This window comes from Lontra canadensis, unplaced genomic scaffold (assembly GCF_010015895.1).
Source record: "Lontra canadensis isolate GAN:19392208 unplaced genomic scaffold, GSC_riverotter_1.0 scaffold47, whole genome shotgun sequence".
NCBI lineage: Eukaryota > Metazoa > Chordata > Mammalia > Carnivora > Mustelidae > Lontra > Lontra canadensis.
The window spans coordinates 8,383,893-8,400,088 of NW_022631041.1; the positions used below are offsets into that span (position 1 = coordinate 8,383,893).

At 36.9% G+C, this 16,196-nt stretch overlaps 1 protein-coding gene across 1 annotated transcript in view; it reads left to right on the forward strand.

The window, feature by feature from the left end:
* Positions 1-13,428, forward strand: part of ADGB (androglobin) — a 174,864-nt gene extending 161,436 nt beyond the window's left edge. The window contains exons 33-36 of the mRNA XM_032873132.1: positions 2,113-2,319; positions 7,648-7,738; positions 8,628-8,814; positions 13,157-13,428. Coding sequence (XP_032729023.1) covers positions 2,113-2,319; positions 7,648-7,738; positions 8,628-8,814; positions 13,157-13,342 — 671 coding nt within the window. The 3' untranslated portion in view covers positions 13,343-13,428. The remainder of the gene's footprint in view (positions 1-2,112; positions 2,320-7,647; positions 7,739-8,627; positions 8,815-13,156) is intronic.
* The last annotated feature ends 2,768 nt before the right edge of the window (positions 13,429-16,196 follow it).

Here is a 16,196-nt window from a genome sequence, read left to right on the forward strand (position 1 = left end):
ATCTATAATATGATTTCTGGCTTATCAATAAGGACACAGGCCCAGAGTGATTTACTTTGCAATTTGCTAAATTCACAAGATACCCAGAGACAGGCCAGCTTGCAGATAGCTCTCCATGACCCCAGAGCACCTTCACTAACCCTTCACTGCCCCTATCTATAACCTCCTTGGGATGCCCAGGTAGGGCGAAGACGTTAACATCCCTAACTATGCTTTTCCATGTTTATGTTCTTAGGAATGCAATTCAATGATTTTTATAATGATAATGCCCCTTAACTTTTTATATAAAGAGTATAAATAGCAAATATCACCCTGATTTTGTTTCCTGGGATGGGTACTCTTCACAGAACTGTTTATCTCCTTTTAACCTACAACAGCTATGAGGTAGACACTATTATTCCTTTGTACAGATAAAGAGACCAATGCTCAGAGAGTCATCAAACTTCCTAAGTCACAGATCTAAAAAGTGATAGAGTAGGATTTGAAATATTTCTAACTCCCAAAGTACTCACTTTTCTAAGTGTTAAAGTTTAATGTCATATCGAGAATACAAAAGTGAATAGGTTTTATTATGATTCTATCATCTCATTATTTTAAATTTTATTATTTTATTAGAGTTTATTATTGTTTTTAAAAATATATTAAGTTATATGTAAAGAAAAATGTTGCACAGGACATTTGTTAAAAATGACGAGGAACACTATTCGAACTATTGCAATAGGAGTCAAGACTGTTGCAGTAGGAGAGAGAGAGATTGAATTCAACTTTGAATACAGCAGGGACAAGTGGGGTTTTATAGTGACTAGGTAGGGAGTGGGTGGAAAGTTACCCAGAAAACTTGGTTAGATATCGAGGGTAGGGGGAAGAGAGGAGCTGGATTGGAATATCAAAGCGGGGGTGGGGGGCATTTCTTGATAAATTAGTCCAGCAGTATTCTTTGCCTAAACTGGAATTCACAAACCAAGGACAAGGCCTAGTCGAGAGCAAGGCTCAGAGGAGGCTGACCTTGTCCTACAACATTCACGCAGTAAAGACACAAATATTCACTGTACAACTTGACAAATTTTTATATCCGTACACATTCTGGAACCACCATTATCAAGATATAAAACACTTAAACATCCCCAAAGTCTTCCTCATTCCCCTTCCGTCAGCCATTTTCTCCCTCAAAGTAACAACTAGTCTGACCTCTATTACCCTGTTTCCATTTTGCCTGTTCTTGAACTTCATATATTTGGACTAATACAGTATATACTTTCCATCCCTCACCATGAAATGAAGCTCTTCTAACTTTCCTTTTGTCAGATTGGTAAAGTGTGTTTTAGAAGAAATTTGTCTATTTTATGTAAGTTAAACTTCCTAAAATAAATTTATTTTTAATTTTTTTTGATCCATTTTGTCTGAAGGGTTCATCAATTTTAATAATATGTTAAAATGTGTATTTATTTTAACATTTCTCCATGTTTTCAATTACTAACCTATTATCACCTTTTATTCAAAGCAGAATATAACATTAATTAAATTATCTGCAATTGATAAATGGGGGGAGAATGTCTGTATAACGTGGAAGCTGTGATAGGTTTTACACAGTTTTTTCTCCCCCCCGGCGTAAATATCTAGAACAGTGGGAGCAGAATTGTAGCATTAAGGAAAAACTTCCCAACTTTGCAATTTCACAAGCAAGAGCTCTTCTCACCTCTATTTTAAGATAATTTTAGACAAGTGCCTAGACACAGGGCTCCCTCTCCAGAGAGAACCACATTCACATATATTTCCCATACAAGGCAGTTTGCTACCTCCTCCAGGGCCCACCCTAGCAGTGGTCCCAGTGTTCAGAGATCCCATTTCCACTTGCAATGTCTCACCTCCCCAAAGCCTCTATTTTTATGTGATGTGTTGGTATCCTGAGGTATGCTTCCAGACACATCGGTGGTCCGGGCCATCCAAATAATTTCTGAGGCTACCAATGATTATTATCGCTAGTGCTCTCGTTGGAGGTGGCAAAGCTTTCCAGTCTGCTCCAAACCTGGTTCCCACAAGCCCTCGCTACTTTCTGCATATGATTTTATAGAATACAAGCTCGTCTTGGCTAACGCATATGTCGTGTTGTAGTTGAAACTCTGTCAAGTGCCACAAGAGAGTCAGACACAAAGAGTTCTGTGAGTTCCGATAACAAAGATGTCGTGTCGTCAGGGAATATGCTGTGGAAGAAGTGGCAAATGGGGAAGGGCTTGAAGGATCTTTCCAAATCGGGGAGCAGCGAAAGCGGAGGAACGTCCCCAGCAGGGAAGGAGGAGCAGAGCGTGCGGAAGGAGATCAGTAAGTGGTGTTCTCGTTTGTAAGAAAAATATGTACTTGGAAATAAGAATTCTGGAAAGACACTGACAAAACACATGTGATGTGTAGGGTTATAGCTAGAAAAATACGTTTTTTGGATTCATAGGTCTTCCTTTTGTTTATCAGAGTTGATAATCGGCTCAATGACCTTATTGCTCAGTAGTTAACTTAAAGGTAGAAGTGGGCCAAAACAAAAAACAAAAAACACACAGCAGGTATATTTTTGTACACTTCCATGTGTCTATAAACACTAAAAATAAAATTGCAGTGACCACGCATGCCATTGTCACCAAACACAGATACTTTTTTTTTTTTTTTTAAATCTACCATAGGCTTCATGGTATATTTTCTTCTTACCTTTTATAACAAATTTTAAATATTTGGATTCTAAAATTTTGGAGGAGAGGGGTGAGTTTTTAGTGGTGCACAAGCCACGCCGATTTGGTTCATTTTTGTATAGTGGGGATTCGTATTTGTTCACTAAAATCAATGTAAATCCTCTAGGGAAGTTTTTAACAGAGCAATGTCTTTCCATGCCGGTCTCCCTGAGGAAGGATTTCCTCTGAGCAACTCCTGGATGAAAGGACTAAATTGCTAAGGGGCTAAGTGTCCTCTGTGGTTGAAACAATAAATCTGGCTGCCTATAAGGGATCCTGAGTCGCTTGCTTGTCCCTGAGTTGGAACCACTACCTACGGTAGTGAGGTGAATGGCAGGGGTCAGCTGGCTGTCGCGTTCCGTGACTGTGGCCCATTTGCCTCTCACATGGAGCTACCTTCTCCAATTATACCTGTATCAGTAGCAAAAATCTTAATCTTTATTTCTCTACTTGTTCAGAACCCAGGCAGGTAAGAAAGATATTTTGAAAGGATGCTTCCTCAGAAACACCAACAGCAATGGTTCTTTTCTCAAAATTGCTAAACCAGTCTGGGAATTTTTAAATTAAAAACTGCTTATGGCTAAACCATGTCCTTGAAGGAGTTCCACAAGGAAGAGGAAAATTCCAAAATTCAAAGGGCTCTTTTACTGCACTAACAGGAGATTCCATTTTTTTTAGCGAATATTTTGAAAGTAGGCACTCGTTTAATAAATAATGATATACATGATGTAACACTAAAACTTATTTAGAATAACAGCTATCATTCTATATTAATATTTAATTTGTAGAGTGGTTTTACATCTATTATCTCACTGGAGCCTCTATGAACTAGACAAAGCATATACCGCTATTTCTGCCTCAAAATTTAAGTGATTGATAAATGTCTCACGCGAGGTCAGGAAGCTGAAACAATGTGCCGTGAATCAGGACTCAAATCCTAATTCTTTTCATTCCACATGTTGTGATCTCTAATGGAACATAAACTTTTCCTCACACTTGGTTAAAGACTTGTGAAATGAAAATCTAATTATGTTTGGAGGTCGACCTGTTTATATGCTAACAAAGTAATTTTTTTAAGTTGCAAAAATGGAATATAATCATGATTCTTCACTCCAGCCTTGGCCAGTGTGTCCCCTCGGTCATGGTGTGGAATCATTTTCTGCGCAGAGCCCCAGACCAGTGTGTTGGGAGGGACTGCTTCTGTGTCAGTTTTCGTGATCTTCATTTCTTCACACTTTCGGCCTTCGGGCTTTAGACCTTTCTATTAAAGTTCACAGCACTATGAAAGAGTCTACTTTGGGATGAAAAGGAGGGGGTAGGAAACAGGGAGGAAAGGTAAATTTGAATGGAAATGGAAAACTGAGGCCAAAGTGGTCTGTCCTCAACCAAAAATGTCTTCAACACATTCTGAAATGTGTTTTATTATCACTTTTATTGAACATAAATAATATATGTATAATATAATATATACTATATTACATGTAAAATAAAATATAAATTTACTCACACAATATCAAGAAAAGTCGACCCCTTCTCCCTCCAAGAAAAGGTGTGCTATTTGGTTTCCAGGACCTCTTACAGCACTGAAACATGGCCATGGACTTTGGGTATAGGGGTTGTAGAAGGAATCTTGCTTGAGAACAATGGGTCTGGTTGTCCAGCTGTTCTCTGGAACTCCATGGGATGCTCTTACCTCTGCTGTTGGTGCCCCATATTAGCCCTCACTCCTGGAGAAGCATTACCTGTAAGAGATTACAGACCCTGGGAGAACTTTGCATGATCTGGTCTCTTTATTCCTTTGAAATTTGGATTTCCCACAAAACTGTGTTATTCGTGGGTGATTGGATGGCTCATTTGCTTAAGATCTGCCTTTTGCTCAGGTCATGACCCCAGAGTCCTAGGATCAAGTCCCACATCCGGCTCCCTGCTCAGCATGGAGTCTGCTTCTCCCTCTGCCCTTCACCTCACTCATGCTCAATCTCTTTCTCAAATAAATAAATAAAATCTCTAAAAGCAAAGCAGAAAACCCCCTACCTTATTCTTGCTACTTCCTATTTTCATACAGTAGGTAACTTAGAACAATTTCCTTCATAGTACCAGAGGGCATATGGAAATGATATTACTATGGATTTCACACCTAAGCATTCTTTCTCAATACCAAAGCCATTGTCAAGTTCAACAATCTGAACATTGCTTTCCACTTCCCCTTTACCTCTGGGAGCCTCTAGAAAATGCTTTTTACAAACGTTGCAGGTGATCTTTGTCTTTATTCCCACATCTTTTCCCCAGGCTTCACAATCACTATGCCCTTGAACAGCGATTTTTAGACTTATCTATGGCGAAGTAAGTTTTCTCCCTTAGTCCGTTGGAAACATACAAGGCTGTCATAATACACTCACACCCTATTCTGACACAAAAGAGTTTAGTAGCCAGAACATGAAGGTGAGGGGCGCCTGGGTGGCTCAGTGGGTTAAAGCCTCTACGTTTGGCTCAGGTCATGATCCCAGGGTCCTGGGATCGAGCCCCAAATCGGGCTCTCTGCTCAGCAGGGAGCCTGCTTCCTCCTCTCTTTGCCTGCTTCTCTGTGATCTCCATATGTCAAATAAATAAATAAAATCTTAAAAAAAAAAAAAAAAGAACATGAAGGTTAAACTTCTCTGCCCCTTTCCTACACCCTCTTCTGTTTAAATATATGTTATCCGGCAGAAGGCAAGAAAACACAACTATCTAATTAATCAGTGAGTATTTACTTTCCAGTTAAAGTCAGCAGAGTTAGTATCTTATCAAAACAACTAATGTTTGAAATGCCAAAAATATAGCTAACATAAGTAGATATGTTCATAAGAAAAGCAAATGAACTTTAGAAATCTAAGATCCCATAGTCATCACAATGAAAAAAGAAAAGTTATTGGCTCCTGGTTCCTAAAAAACACATTATAAAATGTTAATTCTTCAGGAATGTTTTATGTTATAAAATGAAAGACATGATTGAATTGATGTTTTCATCATAGAGTTGAGTTGGGATTTTTTTTATTTCACATGTACCATGTCTTCATGTATTTTCAAAAAAATGAATAATTTGTACATCATGTTTAAAATGTTTTTTAAAGGTTTATATTAGATTGAATTTCTGAATGAGTGATCACTTTTAACAAGTTGTTACAAATTAAGCACTTTCCAATATTGTGGGAGGGGATCACAACCCTGTGTAAAAAGTAAGACTAAATAGTCTGTGGGCGTGAGACGTCCTGATGGCAAAGTTAGGACTTAACATAATCTCTCCCCCAAAGCACTAATAAACTGAAAATTAATTAAAAGACATGTTAAAACTCTGAAGGCATATAACTAAATAAAAAGTACAAGATACAAGATTAATATACAAAAATTACTTTCATCTCTACATAATATCAATGAGTGATCAAAAAAGAAAATTAAGACCCTTTTATTCACAGTAATGTCAGTAATAAATGTATGGAAATAAATTTCTAAAAGTGCAAGACCTGTATACCAAAAACTACAAAATGTCACTAAAGGAAATTTTTAAAAATCTAAAGAAAGGAGGAGGTAGTCCATGCTTTGGACTAGAAGACTCAATTTGGTCAGATGGCATTTCTCCCCAAATTGATCTATAAATTCAGTATAATCTCCATCAAAATTCTAGTAGACATTTTATAGAATTTAGCAACCTGATCCCAAAACTTACTTGGAAATGCAAAAGACCTGGAATGACCAAAGTAATTTTGATAAAGAAACAAGGGGGAAGATCTTCACTTCATGTTTTCAGAATTTATTTTGAAGTTAACAGTAATCAAAACACTATGATTTGGGGCCCCTGGGTGGCTCAGTGGGTTAAGCCGCTGCCTTCGGCTCAGGTCATGATCTCGGAGTCCTGGGATCGAGCCCCGCATCGGGCTCTCTGCTCAGCAGGGAGCCTGCTTCCTCCTCTCTCTCTGCCTGCCTCTCTGCCTGCTTGTGATCTCTCTATCAAATAAATAAATAAAATCTTAAAAAAAAAAAAACAACACTATGATTTGACAGTTTCTTAAAAAGTTAGATGTCATTTTACCATTCTTAGTTACATGGACTATCCAGGAAAGACAGATCTATAGAGACAAAGTACATCAATGGCTGCCCTAGGCTTGTGATGGGAATGAAGAAGGGCTGTAAAAGGCACAGGAGATTTTACGTGGAGAATGGAAATGTTTTGAGACTGAATTTGGGTGCTGGTCACACAACTCTGTAAACATATGAAAAAGCATTAACTTATACTTTTAAAATGGGTGAATTTATGGCATGTAAATTATACTCCAATAATTTTTTAAAAAGGAGATTAAATGTCCTGTAAACTCTGAGTGGTTAATATTATAGTCTCTAAAATCTCCTTATTAAGTTTGTTTTGTGCGTTCATATGTGTTTCGGGAGTAGAAATTTCCTGCTAACTTGATTGTCAGTGTTTACCTGCTATATATTGCCTACTCCACTGGATCTGCAAGTTTCTTAAAGTAGACTACTGTGTTGTAATTATTTTTATATTCCACCCCTGGTGGTGTTTATGATGGTTTTTACCTCTAGAAGAAACACTTTAAATATTGGGTCATTTAATTTGTGTATGATGAAATACAGCATGACTTTTACTTCTTGTCTCCATCACCATTTAATTACCAGTGTGGTAACATTCTGTTACTCTTCTTAAAGAGTATATTCACTTTGCCATCTCCCTCAAGTAACTGTAAGTATAGTAACACCAACTAGAAGATAAATATGAAATAGATTTTAATAAAGTTGCATTGAATCACATTAAAATCATATTAGACAAGTCCAATCAATGTTTTTTTTAAACAGAAGATATTATTTTTAATTAAAATAAGATATAACAGTCATGTAGGCAGTGTTGATTCTTTTTTTGAAATCCTGGAACTTATTTTTTTAACAGGATCTCGTTCACGATCCCCAACAATTTTGGAAATGTCTCCACAACTTATTCGAAAAGCACTAGAATGTGTAAACTTAACTCAGTATGTACGGTAAGTTTTAATAAACATGATTAATGCAGACATCTGTGTTCACAGAATTTTGGATACATTAATAAGCAGTTGCTAAACAACTGAAAATTTGAACTTAAATGCTTAATATGCATCAGTGTATTCAAATTTTTAGGAGTACATGATTTTACTCCTCAAATTTAGCAAATGTTTTATTAAGTCAATCATAAAAGCATTTGAATATTTTCTGTAAAGATTTAATTTGTAAGTTGATTAAGGTGAGTTGAGCTGCAGAAAATTCCTACTATGCCTGCGGGCATTATTTTTTTTTTTTAAAGATTTTATTTGTTTATATGACAGACAGAGATCACAAGTAGGCAGAGAGGCAGGCAGAGAGAGAGAGGGGGAAGCAGGCTCCCTGCTGAGCAGAGAGCCTGATGCGGGGCTCGATCCCAGGACCCTGAGATCATGACCCGAGCCTAAGGCAGCGGCTTAAACCACTGAGCCACCCAGGCGCCCGCCTGCTGGCATTATTTAAGTACATTTAATTTTATCAAGAACCAGACAGTAGGATTAACAGAGAGAGATAGTTACTCAGGCATACTTATAAGTTTGAAAATATATTCAACATTATTTAGCTGCATAAATTAAAAAAGGAAAGACCTCCAAATAGTCTCATACTTTTCAACGCCAATTCCATGAACACCTCATCGGAGGAAGCATCTGATTTTCCTTGTACTTTCCTAGAATTGTTTCCTAAAATATTAGTGACTCAATAAACGGAGAATAGCCCATCAACAGATAGTAAGTTTATCCTTTCTATTCCTAACATTTGATTGGATTCAGGCCACCGCACTGTTCATATAATTTTAAATTATTTGAACTCCAGCATTCCAAAATGATTTATGCATCTCTTTTGATGTTTTTATAGAAAAACAATGGACTTTGACCCTCTGCTGCAAACAGAGGAATTGAACCAGCATCAGGCAATGCAAAAGGCAGAGGAGGTACATCAGTTCCGCCAGTACAGGACCAGAGTCCTCAGCGTTCGAGACATTGACCAAGAGGAACAGCTTAAAGTAAAGGACAAAATCCTGGAGATGTATGGGGAGATGCGGGTGAGTCTCAACATACAGAGTACGGTTGACACATTCCAAAAAGATATCGTAGACTCATACAGGACGTGGGTGGAGAGCAGTCTTGAAAGCGTTTAGTTCCCAACTCCTCAGAAGAGACGGAGGATGGGTGAAACACACCGAATTTCACTTATTTCCTTAAACCCCTCCAAAATGCAGTATTGAGGATCTATCCACAAAGATGGGAGGAAGGAGAGAGAAGACAACAACAAAATATGTGTGTAGGTAAAGAGAGCTGGGTGAAGATGGTATTAAGAGATTTGAGGCAGCCAAATTCTAAGCTGGTAGCAGAACAGTTCTTAAAATAACCCAATTTGCTCCATGGAATCCCTGAAAGGCTCAGAAATATGTCTAGTTGGCACATCCTCTTGCTTGTCCAATAGGCACCTTCAGCAAACCTCTGCCAGTCCAGATTCTATCATTCTTGCCCTCTTTCTCACATCAACCCAAACGTATCACCTGCACCAATATTCCCCACTCAGGAAGGGCAGTTGTACTCTCTCAGTTGCTCAGAGCACAGCTTTCAGAGACATCCTTGACTTCTTTCACCTCTTTCACCTAATCCATTATCAATACTTGTCAGCATCACCTTGAAGATATACCTATAATTCAATCACTTTTCGTTCTCTCTATGCCTACCACCCTAGTCCAAACCACTGGTGTTTTCTATTCAGAGTTATCGCCACAGTCTCCTGACTGATCTCACTGCTGCCATCTTGTTCTTCTACAACGGAATCTCTGCTTCAAACCAAAATGATAGTAACCATCAGGAAAATGATTTTATCCTGTGGTAACCAACAGCATCAGTGTCTCAGTGGCTTAAGACAGGGGTTAGCAAACTTGTTTTCTGTAAAAGACCAGATAGTAAATATTTTTGCCTTTGCAGGTCAGGTATGGTATCTACTCAGCTCTGCTGTTCTTCATACAAATTCAGTCAAAGATGATGTCTACGTGTGTTCCAGTAAACCTTTATTTAGAAAAATAGGCAATGAGCCAGATTTTTCCACAGGCCTTCATTTGCCAACTCTTGGGTTAAAACAACAGAAGAGTATTTCTCCTTCTAGCTGCATGTAGAGGGAAGGTCAGCAGAGGGCCCTTCTCATCACATTTATGTTTCATAGTCACATTTCACTGGTCAAATCTAATCACATGGTCACATACTACGACAGTGAAGGAATTAGCCTTGTGGACACCTTGATTTCAAATTTCTAACATCAGTAATGCTGAAACAATAAATTCTGGTTCCTTAAGATACCCAGTTTGTGGCACTTTGTAACAAAAGCCCTAGCAGACTAAAACTAAGACTAAGACTAAGAGTGCTATGCTACTTTATGCCTGGAGGAGAACTGCAAATATTTTATGAGTTGCACTAGTGGTGATCATAGTACATAGTGCATAGTACATAGTACATAGTACATCTCTAAAATTTCACTCCTGTAATGACTTCACATTTCACTAAGAAAAAGAAGTCTTTATTATGGTGTCTAGAGTTCCATATAATCTATATAATCTAGTGCCCGATTTCCTCTCTGATCTTTTTCCTCCATAATTCTATCTGCTTTGCTTCTTTTGTTTTTTTCCAAACTGACTTCACCTTTCCACTAATAGTCAGACATGTTCCCACCTCTGGGTCTTTAACTTGCTCTTAACCTTGTCCTGGAATGTTCTTCCCCCTAGAGAGCCAAATGGTTTACAGCTTCACTTTCTGAGATCTTATATCTATTGCTATTTTATTAGAGAGATCTTCTCTGGCTACCCTTTTACAGTTAGCATCTCTCAATATCTGAAGGCCCACGCTTGGCCTTATTATTTTCTTTAAAACAATCACCCTATATGTGTTATTTGTTTATTGATTTAACATGGAAAGGTATGTTTATTTTATACATATTATTTATAAATATTATAAATATTGATTTATCATATGAAATATATAATATATAAGCATATATATAAAATATGTGCACACTTTAAATCTATCTTCTATAGAATTTAGTTTGAATGTGAATAGGATGTGTGAGGTATAAAAACCCTAGTTTTGGTTGAATCAAACTTAATAGAAACACTGTCAGTAACACATTTCTTATTAGATGGGAGAAAAAGATACCAATCCTCAAGAGATTACTGGCCTATATTAAACTTACTTTATCCTAAATCCTTTAGATGACTTTCTCTCTCTTTTTAATATGGTACTACTACCATGTTGCACAATTGATTTAGCAAAGCCAATTTTATTGTGGTGGATACAGTAATTTTCTTTCATCAAAAGATTTGAAAAAAGTCTCATTTTGACATTCAGCTCTTCCATAATCTCTACCACAATCATGCATGTTGCAAAGCCACAGAAAATTTCTCAAAGAATTTAGCAATGCAGACAAAACAGTCATTTCTAGATGCTTCTCTTCTGGTTAACATCAGTTCATTATTTTTTTTTAATTATATCATTTTTGAAACAGGAAACAATCAACAGGATGGACCATGATTGTGCTCATACTATCAGAAACCCAAATGAAATAAGAAAGCCAAAGCTTCTTAGGAAAGCTACATTGGGACTTAGTTATATCACTGCTTTATTAGTGAACATTTTTAGTATGGTGCCTGGAGCTGACATTAAGCTTTGAAAATTACCCTTCTTTTTGAAAATATAAACTATAATACAAATCTAGTTATATATATGTATATTTTGAAAGTAGAATCAGGATTTCCTGATGGATTGTTGGTATACTATAAGAGAAAGTAAAGAGTCAAGAAATGCTCTAAGGTTTTTGGCAAAACAACTGATCAGGTTGAGTTGCCATTGGATCTGATGGCTTGAAAGAAAAGACAAAGATTTCAATTTGGGACATTTTTGGATATACCTATTGTATCAAAAAAAGGCATTCTTATGTATCTATTACAGTCATCTGGAGATACTGAATAGAAGTTAGATATATGGTTCTGGAATTTGGGAGCAAGATCTGGGCTGGAGATTTAAAAAGTAGGGGACCCATCAGTGTGGAAATGGAATCTAAAGCCACGGGGTTAGATAAAACCACCAAGGAAAGAAGTCTAAGATTTAAGACGTGGCCATTTCCTCATTAAGAAATAAAGGAGAAGAGGAGACGTCAGCAGAGGAAACTGACAAGGAGCAGTTAGTGAAGTAGAAGAAAAGTCAGTTGGGCCTGAGGTCCAGAAAACCGAGTGAATCAGTTGATCCAGGAGGAGAGGGTAGGGGTAAGTAAGAATTGGACCAAGATGTGGTCTCTCAATTTAAATTAAACTTGAACGAGAGCCAAACTGACGATAACAAAGATAAGTAGTGAACTGGGTGATGGTATTTGAAAGTTCTTCAAATACATGCCAAACACATTTCATCAGGTCTAGTATAAGTAACTTACTAACATAGTACATCAGGTCTAGTACAGGTAACTCATTAGTACAATACATCAGGTCTAGTACAGTAATTCACTAGTACAGTATATCAGGTCTAGCACAGTAACTCACTAGCATAGTACATCAGGTCTAGTACAAGTAACTTACTAGTACAGTACATCAGGTCTAGTATAGTAACTCACTAGTACAGTACATCAGGTCTAGTACAGGTAACTCATTAGTACAGTACATCAGGTCTAGTACAGTAAGTCACTAGTATAGTACATCAGGTTTAGTACAGTAACTCACTAGAATAGTACATCAAGTCTACCACAAGTAAGTCACTAGTACAGTACATCAGGTCTAGTACAGGTAACTCATTAGTATAATACATCAGGTCTAGTACAGTAAGTCACTAGTATAGTACATCAGGTTTAGTATAGTAACTCACTAGAATAGTACATCAAGTCTACCACAAGTAACTCACTAGTACAGTACATCAGGTCTAGTACAGTAACTCACTAGTTCAGTACATCAGGTCTAATACAAGTAACTCACTAGTACAGTACATCAGGTCTAGTACAGTAACTCACTAGTACAGTACATCAGGTCTAGTACAGTAACTTACTGAGCACAATTACGGTGAGAGTCGCTCTGAGCTGCATATTTTCTAGAGATTATATTTGAACTCTTGCCTATCTCTTCACCTTTCTGTCTCTTTCTCCTGCTGATGCTTTTATTCACCATTTTGTTAAAATCTCATGTGCCTTTTGTTGCTGTCTCATGTTTCATGTGTTGATAAACATTTGAGACCATAACCTAATTTTTTTGGTCTCTCTTCTGTAATTTGCCATAGAAATCTATTGGCATGAGGAAGGGATAAGGGGATTGTTTTGTTTTGTTTTTTTAATTTTTTTCTGGGACCATGAGCTTTTATTAGTAAATCTTAATTGCTTAGGATTTTGTTTTGGAATAGGACTCTTTAGATGAAGCCCGACAGAAGATCTTCGATATCCGGGAAGAGTATAGAAACAAGTTGCTGGAAGCTGAGCGCCTAAGATTGGAAGCTCTGGCTGTGGAGGAAGCAACAAGTCCAGTGGAGCCAGAGAAGAAGACGCTGTCTCCAGACACACAGAAAAAAAAGAAAGGAAAGAAGAAGTAACCAGCAGGTGCCCAATACTTGCCTTTTTCTGGAGAGGAAAACGCCCTTTTTCTTTCCTTCTTTCTTTGCTCCCTTCTTTCCTTCCTCTCTCTGTCTCTCTCTTTCCTTTTTTTGTAATCTATAAACTTTCCTGTTGATAAGGTATTAGGTTTTCCTTCTTAGAATGCCTTCCTGCATTTTAATGTTCAATTGTTGGTTTCTCCCAGAAAACTATAATTTGAGTAGCCATTAGAGTTTCAATTTTTCTAATTTCAATAAAAGTGCCTCAAAATATTTCAAATACAATAACATTGATGTGTTTCCCTCTGAATTGCTGCATTTTTGGTAAGCAGTAAAACAAGATCATGAATGGGCTAACAGGATTGCGTTTGAAGACTCTGAACAATAAGAAAAATAACTATGGTTCTTAGAGGAAATTTTGTTTCTAACTGTAAAAAAATATTGTAACTTTATAATATCTTTAAAATATGCTTCAGACTTGTGCTTTTTTTTTTTTTTTCCCCAAAAGCTGAACTTCCAGAAATGTCCTTCACTGGGCGAGAGCTGTTGTGGGTTAAGCTCAATCAAAGTGTTTGAACTCAGAATCCTGACAGTCAGGTCACCCAGACACAAAGACAGTGACCACAAATACATCCCTTGTCATCAGTCCCAGCACTTTGTTTTTTGTAAGTCACAGTGCATGTTCTCTGACACCAGTTTTAGAAAACTGCAGTAGATTAACTGAGGCATGTAACTGGAAATGGCCTTCTCCCAAAAGCACACTTCTAGTTCATGCCTTCCTGAGATAAAAACTCCAGTGATATATTGTAATCAGTCAAAGCTGGGAGTGCCTAGCTAGCTTAGTTGGTTAAGCTGACCCTTTGCTCAGGTCATGATCCTGGAGTCCCGGTATCCAGTCCCACATCAGGCTCCCAGCTCCGTGGGGAATCTGCTTCTCCCTCTGACCTTCTCCCCTCTCATGCTCTTTCTCTCATTCTCTCTCTCTCTCAAGTAAATAAATAAAATCTTTTTTAAAAAGCTGTTCCTCTTTGATAGGTGATTTTCCTTTTTTCATGTACTTAAATCTTTTTAAAATGTTTAGTTATATATATACATATATATGTAATTTTACTTAAATATGCAAACACATGCACTTTTCCTCTATTATTCTTTGCCTAACCTTTTTTTCATCACCCTGTGATCTTCCAACCCCACAAAATAATACACGATAACAACATAGTACAAATATTTCTATTCTTCACTCATCTGATATAATCATAATCAACATTTTATATCATGACCTATTTTACAAAATGACATTTTATTATACATTCTTGACTGTGTCTTGATTTTACACACCAAACAATACAAAATCTCTCTGAGACAAAAGTAATTCATTCTTTTTAATTACTGTGAAATATTTCATGGTACAAATACATTGTCATTGATTCAGCTAATTCTCCTGTGATAATATTTGCTTTGTTTCTAAATTTTTCTGTACAAGAAAAACAGGTAAGAATAGAAAAAAGGTAGCAAGATGGTAGACTTAACAAAGTATTTTCTAATAAAAGGAAACATAGTGTCTGACCTTTAAAATAAAGGAAAAATAAAATAAAAATATTTTGTAAAAAGATACTAAAAATATTATTATATAAATAAATGCTTGGAGTGACTACACTGGAAATACATGGGACACAGAACGCCAAGAGCAATGTTCATGCCTATACTTGGAATCACTGACAATGCAGTATGTACAAATAAATACAGACAGATTTACACCTGGTTTGTAATTATCACTCAAATGTTTGGAATAGTGTTGCCATTGGTGATACATTTTTCAAAATGGTGAACAACCTTGGTAAATTTTCAAAGATCACAATGTTTCATCTGCTTACACTGCCTTCAGTGTAGATGCATTCCTTGAAACATTCACTGAACTTTAAAACTTTGCAAAAAAATACTTATGTTTTAAATACCTTCAGAGTTAGGTTCTTGAATCATTAATTTGCTCTCAGACTGCATAAATTATGGGCCATTCAAATCATAGAGAGGTAAGATAATTCTTTGTTGCATGTGACTCTTTCGAAGATTGGGGGTATCCAACATTCTTGACATTCAACCAGTAAAAATAGCAATAGTTCTCTGCCATTCTTGGGCCAATCCAAACTGCCCCTACATTTTTCCTAAATATCCTCTAGAGGGCTTTCACTGTCCTCACTGAGATCACTTCCATGTAGAAGAACAGTAAAGATTACTAAGAAGCTGAAGATAGTAATGTCTGTGGATAGTAGTTAATAAATAACTCCATTAGAATGCATAGCAGTATAAAGACCCTCAATTGTGTTGATTGAGTTAACCAAGGTGTGTGTATAAAGTATACCAACTTCCTACAATCCCTAGACCATTGTCTTCGACAAATGTATGGTTTCTCATTCATTTTCAGTTTCTTTCTCCATCTCTTATCATCTACCTCTTTACATCTTCCCAAGTACTTCAAGGTCAACTCTCCATCCCCTTTCTCAGGGGCTCTTGTAAGAGCAGAGAAAAATCTTTTTCTTCTGCAGTCAAAAGCTTGCTTCTGAGTAATGATCCCCAGGGTGCAACTCTGGTGATAATGAAACATCATTATAAGAGCAATTTAACACCTCATTGTCTCTAACACCTCCACTGAAGAATAGGATTGTGGCTTTCCCTTTTGCAAAATTAAAGTGTCCACTAAAGTGTTTTCTGAAATGTAAGAAAGGACAGCCTTCATTTAAATGAATCTGAAAATTGCTGACAAAAAAATCTTTTAAAAAATAGAAACCAAGCTTTCAAAAACAAAAAGATTTCTAGTCTCTGAGCCCTCTGTTTTGTATAGACTACTTTCAAACAT